The 21,245-nt window shown below is 39.7% G+C and overlaps 2 protein-coding genes across 5 annotated transcripts in view; one reads left to right on the plus strand and one right to left on the minus strand.

Moving 5' to 3' along the window:
• The window catches only part of LOC147370369 (placenta-specific gene 8 protein), a 34,866-nt gene extending 24,948 nt beyond the window's left edge, over window positions 1–9,918 (plus strand). For all 3 annotated transcript variants that reach the window (XM_086405015.1, XM_086405014.1, XM_086405016.1), the window contains exons 4-5: window positions 5,859–5,977; window positions 9,621–9,918. In XM_086405015.1, coding sequence (XP_086261141.1) covers window positions 5,859–5,963 — 105 coding nt within the window. In that variant the 3' untranslated portion in view covers window positions 5,964–5,977; window positions 9,621–9,918. The remainder of the gene's footprint in view (window positions 1–5,858; window positions 5,978–9,620) is intronic.
• A 6,238-nt stretch (window positions 9,919–16,156) lies between these two features.
• Window positions 16,157–21,245, minus strand: part of COPS4 (COP9 signalosome subunit 4) — a 38,857-nt gene continuing 33,768 nt past the window's right edge. For both annotated transcript variants that reach the window (XM_086405013.1, XM_086405012.1), the window contains one exon: window positions 16,157–16,661. In XM_086405013.1, the coding sequence (XP_086261139.1) occupies window positions 16,605–16,661 (57 nt within the window). In that variant the 3' untranslated portion in view covers window positions 16,157–16,604. The remainder of the gene's footprint in view (window positions 16,662–21,245) is intronic.

Below are 21,245 nucleotides of genomic sequence, written 5' to 3' on the forward strand. Positions count from 1 at the left end.
CGTGGGTTCGATCCCCGGGTGGGAAAGATCCCCTGGAGGAGGACACGGCAACCCACTCCAGTACTCTTGCCCGGAGAATCCCATGGACATAGGAGCCTGGCAGGCTACAGCCCACAGGGTCACAAAGAGTAGGACACAGCTGAAGCAACTTAGCAGGCCCACAGGCATCAACTAAATTTGGTTGGTAGGAGTTTCCTGGCATGTGCATTCTATTATTGTAGCAATAGATCCTCTGGTTATGTGACCTCCTTCTACATTTCTGTGAAAACCGTAGGAAACAAACAACTCTCATATTTGCAATGTATGTCATACAATGGAAGAGGATTGTTCAGGGCCATGCTTGTACTATGCCCCACGTACATGACATGTTACATCACGGAAACCTTGCACCATCTCTGTAAAGTAAGTAGGTCTATCACACTTCACAGATGAGAAACGTTTTAACAGGTAGAATAACTCAGGCAAAGATCTGCACTAGTCGTAAAGGAGTCATTACTCAACTCAGCTTTTCATACCCGCACATTCCATTACACCATGCTAAGTCACTTCAGTCGCGTCGGACTCCCTGTAGCCCTGGGCACTGTAGCCCGCAAGGGCTCTGTCCACGGGACTCTGTCCATGGGACTCTCCAGGCAAGAATACTGGAGTGGGTTGCCATGCCCTCCTGCAGGGGATCTTCCTGACCCAAGGATCGAACCAGCGTCCCTTATGTTTCCTGCGTTGGCAGGCAGGTTCTTTAGCACTAATGCCACCTGGGATGCCCCCGTCATTACACCATAAGCTTCACTTTAGTGCTCTCCAGAAACAGAACCAAAAGGAGATAGAGATGATATGAATACAGATATATAAAGAGAGCACGAAATTTTAAGGAATTGCCTCATAACATTGTGGGGACTGGTAAGTCCAAAAAGCAAGATAGGCTGACAGGCTGGGAAGAGTTGCAGAATCCAAAGGCAGCCTGCGGGCAGAATTCCTTCTTGTTCAGGGGAGATCGCTCTTTCTCTGTTCAGGCCTTCAACAATTAGGTGAGGCCCACCCACATTTTGGATGGTTACTTTAAGTCTACTGATTTAAGCGTTAATTTCATCTGAAACATTACCCTCACAGAAACATCCAGAATAGCATTTGACTGAATATGTGGGTACTATGGCCTAGCCAAGTTGGCACATAAAATTAATCATCACAGAACAAATAAATAGAATATTTAAGGAACTAATTTTACTCCATTGAAATTATTTTATTTTTTTGCTTAAAATGTTTGTTAGTTTTTTAATCATAAAAATATTTAATCATAAAAATATGTATAGGTAACGTTATGACAAATTAAAACACAGAGATATATAAAATAAAAAATGAAAATCTAATTGCTTTATGCCCAATTCCACTATTCAGTGATAAATTTTATTAATATCAATAATTTGGTGTGCATCCTCCTATGAGGCTTTACCTCTTAGTGGTAAAGAATCTGCCTGCCAGTGCAGGAGACACAAGAGACACGAGTTTGATCCCTAGATAGGGAATATCCCTGGAGTAGGAAATGGAAACCCACTCTAGTAACCTTGCCTGGGAAATTCCATGGGCAGAGGAGCCTGATGGGCTATAGTCCATGGGGCCACAAAGAGTCAAACACGACTGAGCTCAGTCTCTGGGCTTTTGGTCTCCTCTAAGGCATATAAATAGATAAATAGATAGATAGATTAGATGAAGCTACAGCTATAGCTGTAGAGCTAGACATATGTGATTTGGTATTTACAGGGCTCTTTTATTTTGTTTCTATGTTTTAAATGAGTTCATACTATATTGTAACTTGGTTTTTTTTTCCACTTAATATATGGTAGACCCCCTTTATGTCCATAACATAGATTCTTTTTCATGTCTGCATAGTATTCCATCATATAGATTAATCACTTTCTTATTGATGAAAGCTTAAATAATGTTGCAGTTGTATATATATGATTTTGTACACGCACTGGTATTTTTGTAGGATAGTGTACTATTAATTGATTTGATTGATAGATCACAGGATATGCACATTCAAAATCTGAAAGGTACTACCTACTCACATACTTTTGCAATCTTTCCTTCTTTTCCCCCCATCTTCCCAAAGTAACCATCAATATGCTTCTGTCAATGTAGATTAGTTTTCATTTTCTACCATTTTATATAACAGAACTATATAGTGTGTGGGCTTCCCTGGTAGCTCAGCTGATAAAGAATCCGCCTACAGTGCAAGAGATCCCAGTTCAATTCCTGGGTCAGGAAGATCAGCTGAAGGGATAAGCTACCCACTCCAGTATTCTTGGGCTTTTCTGGTGGCTCATCTGGTAAAGAATCTGCCTGCAATGCAAAAGACTTGGATTCAGTCCCTGGGTTCGGAAGATCCCCTGGAGAAGGAAACAGCTACCCACTCCAGTATCCTGGCCTGGAGAATTCCGTGGACTGTGTAGTCCATGGGGTTGTGAAGAGCTGGACACGACTGAATGACTTTCACTTTTCACCGTACCGTGTGTACTACTTTATGCAGCTTCTTTCACTCACTATGATTTTTTGAGGATTCATCAAGTTGTTGTGTACACTTAAAATGTGTTAAGAAGGCAGATCTCATGTTAAGTATTTTTAACCTCCCAAAAAATTAGGAAAAAACAAAGAAAATATTTGAATGGCAAATAAGTACATAAAAAGATGTTCAACATCATCAGTCACTAGAGAAATGCAAATAAAAACCATAGTGAGGTACCGCCATACACCTATTGGGACAGCTAAAATAAACAGACTAACTCACACCAAGTGTTAGCTTATACGGAGGAAGTGAAACCCTCATGTACTGATGGTTGGAGTGTAAAATAGTTTCTTAAAAAGTTAAACATACATCTACTTTTTGGCCCAGCCATTCTGCTCCTAGATATCTACCCTGCAAAAATATATATCTGTATCAAGTCTTGTACACAAATGTTTAGAGTAGTTTTGCTTGCAATAGCCAAAAACTAAAAAAACAACCCAGCAGGTGAATGAATAAACAAATTGTAGTCCATCCATGTAATAGTATACTACTCAACAACAAAAAGGAATGAACTATTGATACAATTTGGATGAATCTCAAGATAAATATAATATTAAGTTGTGGGTAAAAATTTCAGGATCATCACTGAAAGGATAAAAATTAGTTGTGGGACATCTGAAAGTACTAAAAGGGGACTTCGCTGATGGTCCAGTGGTTAAGACTTACTTTCCAACGTAGGATGAGGCCTTCGATCCCTGCTCAAGGAACCAAGATCCCACATGTCTCAAGGCCAAAGAAACAAAACATGAAACAGAAGCGATAACGTAACAAATTCAATAAAGGCTTTAAAAACAGTCCCCATCAAAAAAAAAAAATCTTAAAAAAAATAAATAACTACTAAAGGGAACAAAGGGCTTCCCTAGTGGCTCAGAAGGTAAAGAAACTGTCTGCAATGCAGAGACCTGGGTTCAATCCCTGGGCTGGAAAGATTCCCTGGAGGAGGGCATGGCAACCCACTCCAGTATTCTTGCCTGGAGAATCCCCATGGACAGAGGAGCCTGGAAGGCTACAGTCCATGGGGTCGCAAAGAGCCTGACACGGCTGAGTGACTAAGCATAGCACAGCAAAGGGAACAAAAGGAACCAGGAAAGGTCTATTCAGCCAAAAAAAAAAAAAGTAGGAAAAATTAACATTTGATGAATAGGAAACATAAAACAATTTGCCTATCTCATTGGTGGGAATGATTTAGATGTCTCTGCTGTGCTAAAATGTCTTTACCTCTTATTATTTCTCTTAGAGCTTTTGTGGTGAGTCCTTGGGAGCCTGCCCTCTTATGTGATGGGTGAATAGCTCCCCACTTATCTCACCCCTCTTCTTCCCTGGGGCCCCGAAGCCCACATGAGGGCTGTCTGTTAAACGGCTCTGCGCTGTGTCCCAGGCAAGGCCACAGCTGGCAGTTCTGGGCTGGCCCAGCCACTCAAGCTGGCTTCAGTTAACCTCCCATCTTTCATTCCCCAGCCTGTTCCTTCCTCCTTTCTGACCTCACAGGTTTTGGTTTGGGGTTTATCTAATGCAGTGTCCCTGACCATGTTAAGTTTCATGTTCTTGAGTTCTGTTTTACTTTCTCCATCAACATAATCCCATCTGCTTCATTTTTTTTCAAAAATTTCTGAAGATTTTTGGCTTAGCCCTATTTTCTAGTGCAGCTTGAATATTATTTAACAAAGCTCTGCAAGCACATAGTTGTTAAAATTATCTAATTTACAAGGTTTGTTGAAAAAAATAATAGTCCCCAAACTTCTATTCCCTATTTCCTCTTTCCCAGAGCTGTTTACCTCCATATCTCCAAATTGTAGACTTGTACTATTACCTTTTGACTGTTCAGTTGGGGGCGTTGTCTATGGGCCTCCCATTGTGGAAGATGAGAATTTAGTTCTGTTTTCTCCCCTTTCTGCACCATGGACATGCACCCTACCCCTACCCCACTCCCTCCAATATGTGAAGTGAAAGTCGCTCAGTGTTGTCCAACTCTTTGCAACCCCATGGACTATACAGCCTATGGAATTCTCTAGGCCAGAATATTGGAGTAGGTAGCATTTCCCTTCTCCAGGGGATCTTCCCAATCCAGGGATCAAACCCAGGTCTCCCACATTGTAGGCGGATTCTTTACCAGCTGAGCCACAAGGGAAGCCCCCCTCCAATATGATTATATATAATTTTGGCCAAGTCCAAATTTAGCATTTACATTATGACACCTATATTTGCTCTTCAGAGCTGAGTTGAATTGTGTAATGAACAATGATTGTCTTTTCTTCTAAACTTAGTTTTTCCTACTATTAATAACTCTTGACTTTTTCACTAGGAGTTTTCCATTTACTTAGAAGTAATCCAATCCCAAACTCTTTCCAGTTTTCTAAATCTCTTCCCTAAACATCAGACAGACATTCTATCATCTTCATCTTCTTGATGAAATCACTCTGTGACCCTGCCATCTCTATCGTCATGACCTGGGGATTCCTTTAACCAGTTCCGCATGTTAGGCTCTGGTTTCTTATACCCCACATCTTCTTCTTTGTTAGTTTGCTTCTTCATTCTGGTGGGGGCACCCTCTAGGAGCTTCCTGATACAGGGAAAGGGTATAGGAGAAAAGAATTTTGAGATTTTACTTTCTGAAACTGTTTACCTTCCTTTGATAGTTCGTTGGATATTTTTTTTTTCAACCTTTTACCTCTCTTTAATCTTGTACCTCTTTTGCCTCATGGACTCTTTTTCCTTTTTAAATTTTATGTATTTACTTTTTGGGGGGCTGTGTTGGGTCTTTGTTCCTGTGAAGGCTTTTGTCTAGTTGCAGTACACGGGGGCTGTGTAGTGCGTGGGCTTCTCATTGCAGTAGCTTCTCTTGTTGCAGAGCACGGGCTCTAGACAGCATGGACTTCAGTAGTTGCGGCACGTGGACTCAGTAATTGCGGCTCCTGGGGTCCAGAGTGTGGGCTCGATAGTTGTGGTACAGGGGCTCAGTTGCTGTGGGATCTTCCCAGACCAGGGATCCAACCTGGGTCTTCTGCATTGGCAGGCGGATTCTTTACCACTGAGCCACCAGGGAAGCCCCTGGTTGGATATCTTCAATTCTATATATGTTACAAAGTACAGGAAAACATTTGATGTGATAAAAAGAGACAGGAGTTATGTGGAGAAATCAACTAAAATCAACTAACATTTTCCTGAATGTATCCATCCAAACTTCAAATTCGAAGGATCAGCACCTTCTGCTTCTCTTCAAAATGTCTTGAAAACCCACAAGCCTTTATTTCCACATAGGTGGGTTTTTACATTCTGTTTCTTTTCTGTTTTCCAACAGGGATCCATTTGTGACGACTACATGGTGACCCATTGCTGTACTCTGTGCTCTCTTTGCCAAATCAAGAGAGACATCAACAGAAGGAGAGCCAATCGCACTTTCTAAAAAAAGAATCAATGGTAAGTCCCAGAATCTGTGAATGTTTAGGAATGTAATTAAGGGCTTTGTAAACGAAGTATTATTTTGAACAATAATTCAATAATAGCAATTCTTTAAGTCTTTCAAATGTTATCTTAATATAAAGATAGATTTTGATTTCTTCTTATGAAGAAGATAGCTGTACTGGCTTGTTCAAGCTACTATAACAAAATAGCCTGAACAGGTTAAACATCAGGAACTTATGTCTCACAGTTCTAGAGAGAGAATATGTTTTGGTCTTTCTTATTAGGATAGTAATCCCATCACAGGGACCTCATCTAAACCTTGGGGACTTCATGATCTCATCTAAACCTATTACCTCCCAAAGGCTCCATCTCCCAATACCATCACATTGCGGGTTGGGGTTTCAATATCCCAGTTTGGGGAGCGGGACACAAACATTCAATTCATAACTCTGTATTTTGAAACTGTATTTTTATAAATAAAGGGATGACTTTTCTAGACTTCTCAGAATTCTGGTGGTCTATTAATAAAAACACCAATTGCAAAAGCATGTATATGTATAATACAAGAGTGTGGTGAGAAAACACGCTCCCTCCTAATACAAACTGACAAAAGAAACTGGTAAGTAATTACGAAGTAGTACAGCAAGTGAAAACTATGTTACGTAATATTTGGATTGATTGTGGCATGAAGCATATCAATACTTGAGGTGAGGTTAAACAGAAAAGTCCTATTGGAGATGGTGGAATTTGAAAGAGGTGAAATACTGTATAGAATACTTGGAAACATTATGTAGAATGGCATCATCTGAAATTCAATCAAGTCATTTTTCAACTCACTCTTTCAAGATTCTCAGAATTAGCTACTAAGGATGTAGTAAAGTAGAAATCAACATGATTTGGACAATCTTCTATAGAACATATCTTGAGTATGGGAAGAAAACATTAATTTTCCCATTCTTTGCAAAAATACCACTTCCTTTCTCAAGTGAATGAGAACTCTGTATAGGTTAACAAACATAACTCTTGGAAGGTACATTTTTAAATAGTCATATATTTAGCAAATAATGTCTCTAGTACCTAGTCCTGCACGGTACTTGATTTGGGGGAACAAAAGGAGATAAGTTGGTCTTCTTGTCCTTTGAGACTTTATACTCCAAAAAACGGCGTTGATAAAATGCAAACTTTGACCAGTGCCTTTAGTCAGAGTGCTATTTTATGCTCAGAGGAAGAAAAGATGATATTCTGTGAGATGTACAAGTGAAAGTTTCTTGAAAGAAGTGGTTTTTTGATTCTGAAGAGGAAGTGAGCATCAGGGTCTCAAGAGGAAATAGGTGGCACTCAAGCTGTGGGAATAGAAGGATTTAATGAAACCACCTGCAGAGTGGGCAGGAGGCACAGGGACTTTCAGGGTGGGTGGGAGGAGACAGGAGAGGGAACCAGACCTCCCCTGGGCCTCTGGAGGAGGGGAGGGAGCAGTGACTAGAACCCCAAAAGAGAAACCTGTATGGTGGCTGCCCTGAGAGGACCTGAGCAGCCCGGAGCAACCCTACAGGAAGAGTCAGCAGGGAAGGTGCCCTGACCTCACATTCTGACGTCCTTCTGGGCTTCCCATTGGCTGAACCCACCAGGAAGGCAGAGACAGGGATGGAATTGCTGGGGTACACAGGTCAGCCTCCCAGAGCACAGGGCAGGGTGGACAGGGGTAGAAATAGATCCGATGGGACCAACAGAAGATTTCTGACTCAGGATGGGATTTTAATGAATAGAAAAGGGTGTTGCCTCTCAACAGCAACATGAGTGAAACATGAGTGCTGTGCTGTGATAAAGCGCTTCTGTCTGATTCTTTGTGACCGTATAGACCGTAGCCCACCAGGCTCCTTTGCCATGGGATTCCCCCAGCAAGAATACTGAAGTGGGTTGCCATGCTCTCCTCCAGGGTATCTTCCCAACCCAGGGATTAAACCTACGTCTCCTATGGCTACTGCACTGCAGATGGATGCTTTCTGCTTGAGCCACCAGGGAAGCCCAATGAAACTACAGAGGCAAAAAGAGGAAAAAAACATATTTATGAGTTTAGATTCCTCTTGGCAGGAACATAAAAGGGGGAAAATAATGAGAAATGAAATATTTTACTGCAGTGTCATGAATACTAGGCTAATGATCTGGGCTTTCATTTGGTAAGCACTGGGGAGTTATTTGGGGGCTTCCCAGGTGACCCTAGTGATAAAGAATCTTCCCACCAACGCAGGAGACATGAGAAATGGCAACCCACTCCAGTGTTCTTGCCTAGAGAATCCCAGGGACGGGGGAGCCTGGTGGGCTGCCGTCTATGGGGTTGCACAGAGTCGGACACGACTGAAGTGACTTAGCATAAAGCAACTTAGCATGCAGGCAGGGGAATTATTTTAGGTTGTAAGTAAAGGAGTAACATAGGTAGAGTTATGTTTTAGAAAAATTAACCTGGTAATGCTATGTACACAGACTGGACGGGGTAAGGTCAGAAGCAAAGAGGTGTTATTTCAACACTGCTTAAATGAACTTATGAGACAATTTGGATAAAATATTAAGAGCTACCCACACATACATAAATCCTGGCACCTGAGCTTTTTTTTTTTTTTTTCCTTCAAGGAAATTATTTCTCTGAATTTTTAAGCTGGTTTGCTGTAAAAATATCTTGGTGGTCCTGACTCTTGCTCATCAGCTTGGACCCTACGTTATTCATTGACAATAAAACTTTAGATCTCCAAATATCTGTAATGGGAGAATCAAAACATAAAGATCAATGAATAATGTGATTTATGTTAAAAACAGACTGAGGCAAAGAGGTACAAGAACCAACTAAAAAGGGAGAACAGATAAATTTCCCAGAGGTACAGAATTTTAAATAATTAATGAAGGTATGCCTCCCCGTAAGGAAAGAAAGCTTTATTTCCCACCTCTTAAGTATGGGTTTGCATAGTGAGTTTCAAAGTGTACAGTATAAAAGGGGGGCGGGACGAGTATAACCTTGGAAGACTAACCAGGTGGAAAATCCTGACAAAATTACTTTAGCCAGTTATCCTCATTGGTGGTATCCTGTTGATAGCACGCACTCCTGAAATGATGTGATGAAACTGGTGCTTTACCTCTGTGGTCTTCCTCTCAACACCCCACAACTCCAGTCTAACCATCAGAAAAACATTAGACAAAAAAACTGAGGCCCAACAAAAAAAAGAAAAAAAAACCAACAAGAACAACAACAAAAAAAACTGAGGCCCATTCTGCAAAATACAAAAATTAAGGCAATTCTCCTCAAAACTGTCAAGGTCATCAGAAATAAGAAAGGTCCAGTCACGGTTTAGAGGAGCCTAAAGAAACATAATGAGTAAAGGTAATATGCTATCTGAATGGAATCTTGGAACAGCAAAGGGACATTATGTAAAAACTGAGCAATCTGAATAAAGAACAGGCTTTGATTAATAATCTATCAACATTGGTTCATTAGTTGTGATACACCTACCATAGTAAGATGCTAGCCAGTAAGGAAACTGGTGCAGGTATATGGGAACTCTCTTGAAACTTTTCTATAAATCTAAAATGATTCTAAAATTAAATCTTTATTAAAAATTAAAAAGTAGACTGAGAAAATTTAACCGTATTTTTTGTGTGTCCCTCGTAGGTGAAGAGCTCCCTTTCTCCCCTTTCTTCTGTGGTCCCTCCTGACCTGGTGAAGAGCTCTTACTGAAGCAACTAAAATCAACACCTCTTCAGCTTTTCCACTTTCTGCAACTGAAATATAATTGATATTTTTAATCACAATTAGTGGGGTTAAAAAAAACTGAATTTTTATTTCAAAGGAGTGTTATCCCTTAGTTTTGCTAAATGGTCCAGCGTAGTTTCTCCTTGCTATTAAGTTTTCCAGCTTATAAATTCTGTATTACATTTTAAAATATAAACAAATAAAAGATTTTACATGATTCTTTACGGTTCTTTGCTCTCAATAAAATGTCTTCATGTCATCAGTCAATTCCAAGGGTCAATATCATAATTTTGTTCTTGTAGTTTGTTTTCCTAACAGGAGATTTTGGTCCACAGCAATTCAGCTCTCTTTCATGTAAGAAGTTTAAGAGAGAGAGACAAAGACTACGGGCAACTATTCTACGAAAGTGGTCCCCAACCTTTTTGAACCAGGGACCGGTTCCATGGAAGACAATTTTGCCATGAAAGAGGGCGGGGGACAGGAGTGGGGTGCAGTGGGGTGGGTGGAGGAGAGAGAGGGAAGGATGATTCGAGCACATTACTCGTATTGTGCACTTTATTTCTATTATTATTACATCAGCTCCACCTCAGATCATCAGGCATTACATTCCAGAGGCTGGGGACCCCTGTTCTAAGACACTTACAGCACATTTAACCAACGCTTTCCCTCCTTTTTGTGTTACCTACAAGCATTATTCGGAGAAGGCAATGGCACCCCACTCCAGTACTCTTGCCTGGAAAATCCCATGGATGGAGGGCCTGGTGGGCTGTAGTCTGACAAAGCGACAGTGTACTAGGCTCTGCTTCCCAACCGCATACTTGATGGTTTCATTGTTGTGTCATTAATTTTATCTTTTGCATATGAGGTATCAAAGCAAGTAATAAAAATTCAATTGTCAAATTCAATATGATTCAATTTTGGTTAAAAACTGATAGATAAATGTGTGAAGTCATCATTTCTTTTTTTCCCATTTCTCATCCTGTTTATCCTCTGCAACATTTTGCCCTGCTGAAAATCTCACTTCCTAATTTCCTTTCTTTCTCCCCCTACACTTGTGAGTCCATTTCATTTGTTGGGGTGGAGGGTCAGGGAAGGCAATCTTCAGACTAGTAGAAATATCTATTAGTAGAAACATCTACTGTAAGTAAATATTTCACTATAAGGATATTGTGAGATTTCAGTGAGAAAAAATGTAAAACCACCTGGAACTTAATAGGCACTCAAACTTGAGTCCTTTGCCCCCTTTTTTCACTTGCCTTATAGATGTAGGTGTTTTGCAAGGTTCTATCCTGGGGCAGGAGGAGAAGGGGACGTCAGAGGATGAGATGGACTGACTCGATGGACGTGAGTCTGAGTGAACTCAGGGAGTTGGTGATGGACAGGGAGGCCTGGCATGCTGCGATTCATGGGGTCGCAAAGAGTCGGACACAACTGAGCGACTGATCTGATCTGATCTGGTCCTGGGTCCATTCCTTTGACACCTCCTAGTCTTCTCGGAATCATCTACTCTCACAGCTTCAAATGCCTCCTACACACCAAGGAGGACTGTATTTCTAGTTCTTCTCTTACTATTGGTCTTCAGAATGTCTCGTCCACTGTCTACAAAACAACTGCTTCTTGGTGTCCCCTACCCATTCTCTACCCAACAGGTCAAACGATTTCACTACCCAGGTTTTCAAGGTAAGAAATCTAGATATTGGTGAAACCTAAATTGTCTCATCACACCCTTCTCCTTTCCCCTCACATCTACTCAGACATCAACTTCTGTCACTTAAACTCCACTTGATAACCCTAGTGGATGATCTTGTTTGTTCCTGTATCTGCAGTGCCTAGAAAAACGCCTGACACCTAGTAGATACATGCGCAAATCGCTTTGGCCACCTGATACCAAGAACTGACTCACTGGAAAAGACCCTGATGCTGGGAAAGATTGAGGCAGAGGAGAAGGGACAACAGAGGATGAGATGGTTGGATGGCATCACTGACTCAATGGACATGAGTTTGAGCAGCCTCCAGGAGTTGGTGATGGACAGGGAAGCCTGGCCTGCTGCAGTCCATGGGGTCACAGAGTTGGACACAACTGAGCCTCTGAACTGAAGAGATCGTTTATTGAATGAATTAATCTGTCCTCTCCTCTTTGTCTCCACTGCCAAGAATGTAGTCCAAGCCCATATTACGTCTCTTGAGAATCATGTTTATAGCTCCTGAATTAGTTTCTCGGCCTCTAGTAACTCCAGCTCCCATTGCTTTCTCCCCAGTCCATCTTGTACACTGCTTGCCATGAAAAAATTGTAAACATCCTAAAAAAATTTCCCTGATCCTTCATGATGTAACCTCAATCCACCTCTTTAGCCTATTCTCCCACCATCACCATGTTTTCACACTCCAAATTTCCTGTTTTCCCTCCTTCGAACACACATACTTATTTCAAATTTCCAATTCCAAATGCTCTTTGTTTATATATGTATATACTTATATATATATACAAGCAATTGAATGTTTAAAATATATCTATCTGGTTGTGCTGGGTCTCAGTTTCAGCACTTGGGATCTTCACTGCAGCATATAGGATCTATCGTTGCACTGTGTAGGCTTCTCTAGCTGTGGCACCGGGCTCAGTAGCTGCAGCGTGTAGGCTCAGTTGCCCCACGACACACGGGATCTTAGTTCCTGAACCAGGAATCAAACCTGCAACCCCGCATTGTAAGGCAGATTCGTAACCACTGGACCACCAGCAAAGTCCTGAAAGCAACTGACTTTTGTATATTAACCTCATATCCTGCAACTTTGCTATTTAACTCCTTATTAGTTGCAAGAATTTTTTCTTCTGGTTCCTTGAGATTTTCTACATAGATAATCATGTCAACTGTGAACAGAGATAGTTTTATTTCTTTCTTCCCAGTTCAGTTCAGTTCAGTCGCTCAGTCATGTCCAACTCTTTGCAACCCCATGGACTGCAGCACGCCAAGCTTCCTTGTCCATCACCAACTCCCAGAGCTTGCTCAAATTCATGTCCATCAAGTTGGTGATGCCATCCAACCATCTCATCCTATGTTGTCCCCTTCTCCTCCTGCCTTCAATCTTTCCCAGCATCAGGGTCTTTTCCAAGGAGTCACTTCTATGCATCAGATGGTCAAAGTATTGGAGTTTCAGCTTCAGCATCAGTCCTTCCAATGAATATTCAGGACTGATTTCCTTTAGGATTGACTGGTTTGATCTCCTTGCAGTCCAAAGGACTCTCAAGAGTTTTCTCCAACACCACAGTTCAAAAGCATTAATTCTTCGGCACTTTCTTTATGGTCCAAATCTCACATCCATATATGACTACTGGAAAAACCATAGCTTTGACTATACGGACCTTTGTCAGCAAAGTAACGTCTCCATTTTTTAATATGCTGTCTGGGTTGGTCATAGCTTTTCTTGCAAGGAGCAAACGTCTTTAATTTCACGGCTGCAGTCACCATCTGCAGCCAATCTGTATTTAAGGTTAACTTTCTTTTCTGGTCTTACGGCATCATCCAGGACTTACAATACAATGTTCAATAAGAGTGGTGAGGGAATTCCCTGGCAGTCCAGTAGTTAGGACTCTGTGCTTTCGGTGCCAAGGGTGCAGGTTGAATTACTGGTGAGGGATTCCACAAGCCCCCAGGCATGGCCAAAAAAATTGGAGTGGTGAGAGTGGACAGCTTTGCCTTATTCCTGATCTTAGGGGGAAAGAATCTAGCAATCTAGTTTCTCACCATTATGATGTTAGCTATAAGGTTTTTGTACATATTCTTTATTGAGGAAATTCCTCTGTATTCCCAGTTTTTGAAATTTTTTTTATCATGAATAGGTGTTGGGTTTTATAAAAATGCTTTTTCTGTACTTACTGAGATGATCAAAGAACTTTTCTTCTATAGCTTATAGATGTGATGAAATATATTAATTGATTTTTTAATGTTGAACAATTTATATACCTAGAATAAATCCCACTTGGTCATGGCATATAATTCTTTTTATGTATTGCTGGATCTGACTCACTAATATTTTGTTAAGAATTTTTGCATCTATATTCATGATAGATACAGAACTGCAGTTTTCCTTTCTTGTAATATCTTTATCTGGCTTTGGTGGAAGGATGATGCTTGCCTTAAAAAAAAAAAATGAATGAAGAAGTGTTCTGTATCTTCTGTTTTCTGAGATTGTAGAGAATTGGTATGATTTCTTCCTTAAATGTTTGATAAAATTCAGTAGTGAACTCATCTGGGCCCAGTGCTTTCCGGTATGGAAGGTTATTAATTATTAATTTTAAAAATTTAACAGTTATAGGCCTATTCAGATTATTTCTTGGGAGAATTGGTAGATATCGCTCATAGAATTGGTCCGTATCATCTAAGTTATCAAAATTATCAGCATAGAGCTATTTATAATGGTCCTTAATTATTCCTCTAATCTTCATAGGATCTGTAGTTATGACTCCCTTTATTTCTTTTAATTTTTTTTATTTTTTAAGTTTTTTTCTTTTTTTTAAAATTTTATTTTTAAACTTTCCCCTTTATTTCTGATATTAGTAATTTGTGCCTTCTCTTTTTATCTTAGTCTGGCTAGAGTTAACCATTTTATTCATGTTTTCAAAGAAACAGGTTTTGATTTCATTGATTTTCTCTTATTAACTTCCTGTTTTCAAGTTTCACTGATTCACACTCTACTCTGATTTTTATTATTTCATCCCTTCTGCTTACTTTGGATTTAATTTTCTTTTTTTCTAGTTTCCTCTTGTGGAAGCTTATTGATTTTAGATCTGTCTTCTTTCCTAACACATGCACTGCATTCCACAAATTTTGATAAGTTGTATTTTCATTTAGTTCAAAATATTTTCTTCTTGAGATTTCTTCTTTAATCTGCATGTTATTTAGAAGTATGTTGTTTAATCTTCAAGTTTTGTGGAAATTTCCAGCTATGTTTCTGTTATTTTCAGTTTCATTTCATTGTGGTCAGAGAGCATAAAATTTTATGATTTCTGTTCTTTTTAACTTGGTAAGGTGTGTTTTCTGACCCAGGGTATGGTCTACTCTGGTGAATGTTCTATGTGAACTCGAGTGTACTGTTGTTGGATGTCGTTTAGAAATATCAGATTAGATCCAGTTGACTGATGGTGCTGTTGAGTTCAACTACGTACTTAGTAACTTTCTGCCTGCTCAACTGTCCACTGCTGAGAGAATGGTGCTGACATTTTCAAGTATAGTGGATTCATCTATTTCTCTTTGCAGTTTTATCACTTTTTGCCTCACATTTTTTGTTGTTGATGCTCTGGTTTTAATTAAAAATACTGTGATTCCATTTTCTCCATCCTTTCTTAGTGTACCAATTATATACATTCCTAAAATTTTATAGTTCTGAAATTTCAGTCTCTCTGATTACACTACCCATCTGTCCTTGACATGTTGTCTAAAGTTAAAAAAAAAATTTTGTTGTTTAGTTGCTAAGTTGTGTCACAAGTAGGCTAACAGGGACTGAAATTATGCAGCTGGCTTTTCCCCAGGTCAGATAAGGCCTTGGTAGAGTAATTTCCTTCAGAGGGCAGGCCTTTGTCATGGAAAATGATCTGGAAGTATTTCAAAATAGTTGCTTTCTCCTCCCCTGAAACACAAGAGGATCCCTCATCTTAATCATGAGAACTTCCTGGAGTGCCAGGGGGTTTTAACTGTCCTGCCAATCCAAACTTATTGCTATTGTTTCAACCCCATGGGCTGCAGCCCACCAGACTCCTCTGTCCAGGGGATTTCCCAGGCAAGAATACTGGAGTGGGTTGCCATTTCCCTCTCCAGGGGATCTTCCCAAAGCAGGGATGTAACCCACATCTCCTGCATTGCAGGCATTCTTTACCACTGAGCCACCACAGAAGTCCTAGTCCATAGTTAGCCTCCAGTAATTTGTCAGTTACCATTTCACTAGTCACCAGTTACTGGCCCACGCTGGTCTGCTCCTGGTAAGCTGACCTCTACTGTGACTCTTTATTTCTCCAGTTTTGGGAGTGGTGGTGTGCCCTGTGACCTCAATTCTCTGGTGGATCTAAGAAAAGGAATTGATTTTTTTCCACCTGTTAAGCCTTTTCTTGTTGTGAGGATGGAGTGACTACTTGAGCTCCTTACATGTTTGAGTTGAAACTGGTAGTTGCCTACAGACTCTTTTTTAAAAGTCCTTCCCCATTTTCTATATGAACGGAGGCTGGAATGATTCTGAGGAGTCTTTGCTGACCCTTCTCTGCTAAATAAAAAATTCTCCACTGTGTGCTCTCAGACTTGGTACAAGTATTTCATGTGCTGACTCTTGGCTCTGTGACTGTGAATACCTAGGGAAGAGGCTTTTTGGCTTATCTTTTCATTTCTTGCATATGGGATAAATAATTGTCTGCTTAAGTGAAAGGGAAAAGGAATAAAACACTATTCACTAATTAAAAACAAAAGTACTACTTTTATTTGGCTCACTTCTCCATTTATTAGAATAACCACATGTGGAGAGGCACAAAGCACTTATTTTTACATGACTACAAAGTTATCACAAATCCCAAACTTCTTAGCCACAGATATTTCACTTACTCTGTTTAAAGAAAAAGCTTTCAAAACATCTGAGTTAGCTTGATACACAGAGACCCTGAATAAATGGGAACTACATATTTTTAAATGCTTGTACTTCCTGCTCTAATAATGTCTTCTTTAAATAGAATCCAGCATAAAAGGGATTGAAATATGTAAGGTCATGATGCAAATGTTTTTGAGAGATAGTGAAATGAATCCGTACAACGTGGAAAAAGATGTAGTGAGCACAGACGGTCTGCAAGGAGTCACTGAGCCATCTGGGCTTCCATGGCTTGTGCTGTCCATTCTGGTGCTGTCTGACTAATTTTCTCCAAAAGGTTATTCACTTGGAAACAGAGTGACTGGATCTGTTTGTCCCATGTTGGCAGGGCTTCTCGTGCTAAAGAAAAAAGGAATAATGTACAAAGCTGAGGTTACTCCTTTGCAACCATAGTGAATGTGAGTTAGAAGACAAAATACACAAACACTGATTTTTAAAAGTTTACTTCAAAACTCTTGGCTGATAAAATTAAACTAATTAAGCAACAGTCAAGAAAAGTACTCCAATCACTGGCACAGAATATAAAACAAAAGAAGACAAAAATACACAAAATAAAACCAACCAAACCACCTCAGCCACAACAGTAAGATGACTTCACTGAAGTTAAAGCACCTCACTCAGTTTATACCTTAAGATCCACTGGAGAAGGGATAGGCTACCCACTCCAGTATTCTTGGGCTTCCCTTGTGGCTCAGTTGGTAAAAAATCTGCCTGCAATGCAGGAGACCTGGGTTTGATCCCTGGAGTGGGAAGATCCCCTGGAGAAGGGAAAGGCTACCCACTCCAGTATTCTGGCCTAGAGAATTCCATGGACTATATAGTCTGTGGGGTCACAAAGAGTCGGACAGGACTGAGTGACTTTCTTTCTTTCACTTTATACCTTCATAAGACACTGCCACCTACTGGGGAAAGTAAGTCTATTTATCTACTCCACGCTGTCTCTGCTGCTGCTAAGTCACTTCAGTCATGTCTGACTCTGTGTGACCCCATAGAGGGCAGTCCACCAGGCTCCCTGGTCCCTGGGATTCTACTGGACTCTAAACAATATTTTAATATTTAAACTCCAAACAAAAAACTTCATGATCTAGCACGCTTTTCTCTGCACGGCAATCTGCAGTTAGAAATGAAAAACTAGGGAGCAAGCTCCATCCAAAACAGCACCAACATTTACACATTTGGGCACAGAATTAATGAAGGGAAAAAAAACTACAAAATCTGAATAAAGGACATAAAATAACTTGAGCAGATACAAATCGTATTTCCAGCTGGAAAGATGTAATATCTTAAAAATATCAGTCCTTTTCTATTAATACATAAATTTAAAGAAATTTCCAAGACAATCCCCCCTTTCTCTGTTTTGCTTCCTGAACAAGATAAAATTACTAAAGTTAATATGGAAAAACTGATGTTTGAGAATAGCCAAAATAATTTTGAAAATTAAAAACAGGGGCAGGATTATGGTATATCTACACAACTAAGTATTATTCAGCCTTAAAAAGGAATGAAGTACTGACTACATGTTATAACATGAGTGAAACTTGAAAATACTACATCATGTGAAAGAAGCTAAAAGGTCACATATTGTATGGTTTCATTTGTATCAAATATGCAGAACAGGTAAATGCATAGAGACAACAGAAATGAGCTGCTAAGGGGCTGGAGAGAGAGAGGTATGAGGAGCAAGTGCTTAAGGGGCATGGGGCTTCTTTTTGAGAAGATAAAACTGTTCTGGAATCAGGCAGAGATGTTGGTTGTACAACACTGTAAACATACTAAATGATACTGAATGATTAATCTCACATATGTGAATCTCAACTCAATTAAAAAATAGTAGTGGAGGGATAGGGTCTGCTCTATCAACAGTAAAATCTATTATAAATTTATTACCTAATATTGTTACAGATCCACGGAACTGAAAAGAGTACAGAAAGAGATCCAAACTAATTTGTGAAACCTGGGTGGGTGCCAAGTCACTTCAGTCATGTCCGACTCTTTGCAACCCTGAGGACTGTAGCCCACCAGGCTCCTCTGCCCATGGGATTCTCCGGGCAATAATACTGGAGCAGGTTGCTTTGTCCTACTCCACGGGATCTTCCCGACCCAGGGATCAAACCCGTGTCTCTTACATTTCCTGCACTGGCAGTCGAGTTCTTTACAACTAGCATCACGCGAAACCTAATACACTCCAAAGATCAGAAAGGATGTTTTATTTAATAAATGATACTCACATAATTGGCAGTCTATCTTTTAAAAAAAAAACAGCTAGACCATGACTTAAAATTATACACAAAAATGAACTACAGACTGAATTTGTAAATATAAAACAACAAATAAAACATTAAAGAAACTTTAAATATTAATTTAACCCCAAAGTGAAGGAGACTTTCTTACTCAATACAGAAAGCACAAAAGTCATAAAATTAAAAATGGACATATTTGGCTGTAAAAAAAGCTTTTAAATGTGTCTGGGGTTAGGGTTTATGGTACACATTGCCTAATAGAAACACAACTAATAGAATGAGAAAAGTATCTGTAACATTGATACAGGAAAGGTATGGAGAAGAAAGGAAGGAAATGTGTAAGAAAAAATAATGTCAATTCACAGATGAGAAAATGCTAATGACCAATACATGGAAAGATTTAAACATCACCAGTGCCAAGGAAATGTACGGTAAGACAATAATGTGGTATTTCCCCCCAACAACTGGCAAAAGATAAAAAGAAAAAGAATATCCAATTGTTAAAGATTCATTCTCTCATGTTGGTGGAAGTGTAAATGGCTACAGCTTTCTGAAAAACAAACTGGTAGTAGCTATTAATCAAAATACATACATCCTCTGAAGCATCAAAGTATGTAACTTCTGAGACTTCGTTCTAGAGAACTAAGTGTCCCAGGATTTAAAGATTTGCACAAGGAAAGCACCCGAATGTCTATCAACAGGTGAACAGTTGAACTCCATGAAATAACTACACAACTATTCAAACAAATAAATTAGATTTTGTATCTAGTGACTTGAAATATGTTCATGGTATATTAACTTAAAAAAAAACCCACCACTTTGTAGAATACTATGTACTTTAAGGTAGGACACCATTTTTTAAAGTCCCTACCTTTTTTTACTTATCTATATAAGCATGTAGAAAGACAGACAAGATTTCAGACTGATACTAGTTGTGCCAGACAGGTGGGGTTAGAGGAACGCAAGAGAAAGTGAAAAGGTATTACAGACTCTTCCTTTAGTCACTGGTGTAACATTTACTTCTTAATAAGAACAGACTTACCACTGAAATTTTTTTAATCTAAGAAAATTAGAAAGGAAAATATTCCATATTCTATCAAGTTGGCAGACATTAATTTAAATTGTTCTTTTACTTGGTTACCCCTCTGCTATACTATTCATCATATACTGTATTTGTTAATTTAATAATTATTTATTTCCCACTTACAATAGGCAGGGCACTAGAAAAGATGTTGGACATACCATGGAGAATAAGAAACACTTAATATTGATCACTAGGAAGCTGAGCTTGGTAACAGAAACAGGCATTTAGACAAAGAGCTACAGAAATGGAAATAATTATAATTAATGCTAGCAAGAAATTCAGGGTGACAAGAACATATAACTTAGAGCTATTCCTAATCTGAGGAGTCAGGAAAATCATTATTGATTAATGCTGTTGAAACTAAGACACGGGGACAAACAGAAGATGACTGGAGAGGCTGGCTGTGGAGGGATGGCTATTCTGCAATGTCTGATGTGGGAAGGAACTTACAATGATGGAGAAAACAAAAAGACCTGTGGGCTGGACTGGAAAGAGAAATTCATAAAGGGTCACGCACGATCTTTTGGAGACTTTGCAGAATTTTACTCTACAAGCAATGGGGAAAGCATTCAACCAGCATGTAATGGAATAGAGTAACACTGAATCATTTGGTGTTTATTTCTTTTTTCTGCCTGTTTGCATTTTTCAAAGATCACAATCACTCTGGCTATAGCAGGGCAATGGGACTAGAAAGGAGTAATTGCAGACATGAGAAAAAAGTTAAGAGGCTATTTCTTAAGCCCAAAAGAGGGTATAGGAGCTTAGAATAGAGTGGTGACAGGAACAAATGAAGAAAAGTATGTGGATTCTAGATACACATAAGACAGAAAGTTGAAAGGATTCTGGGCAGCAAAGAAAAGAAGGGGTAAGGATAAGGGTGCTGGAGAAAGTGAACACTCTAGTTCTGGAGAGCTGGGTGGTTGTTCTGAGAGGCAGGCAGGGAGGGGAAACGGCAAATGTGGTTTTGGATATGTTCCTTCTGAGATGCCCACGAAGCAGTCAAGTTGAAAACACCTACTTGTCAATTAGAGCTGCTGAGTCTGAGACTCAGAAGAGAGACTTACACTAGAAATCTAAGTATTGTCTGCATAGAGATGGATCAATAGGAGTAGATGTACCAGGTTACTAGGGTAACTCAGCAGAGTGAGGAGAAAAAGGCCGAGGAGTAAGTCCTAAGCAGCCCCAATATTTAACTGTAAAGCAGTACAGAGTCTACAGAGATGGCTGGGAGGAATACCTGGAGAAAAAGGAGGAGAAGCAGGAGAACATGGTGAAGGAGATGGACAGAAGTCAAAGGGGTGGGGGGCAATCAAAAAGGAGTAAGTGGTCAACCCTATTCGACATGATGTAAAGCCAAGATGAAGCCTGAAAGATATAAGGATTTTTACTAAAACGGAAGAGACCCGAGTATGTTTAAATATTGATAGAAAGAAGCCAACAAAGGTGGGGGGGTGGGGAGGATGAAAATGGACAAAATAATTGCTAAGCTCAAGTTCTGTAAAAAGATCTCTGTTGGGGGTAAGGAGTGGCAGAGTTCAGAGAAGGGATCTCAAGTGGAAGAACTAGAAAGAGAGATGGAATCCATCTCCAGTATAACAT

The sequence above is a fragment of the Bos grunniens genome, chromosome 6, assembly GCF_055505025.1.
Source record: "Bos grunniens cultivar Pamir isolate PY7600 chromosome 6, Bosgru_T2T1.0, whole genome shotgun sequence".
NCBI lineage: Eukaryota > Metazoa > Chordata > Mammalia > Artiodactyla > Bovidae > Bos > Bos grunniens.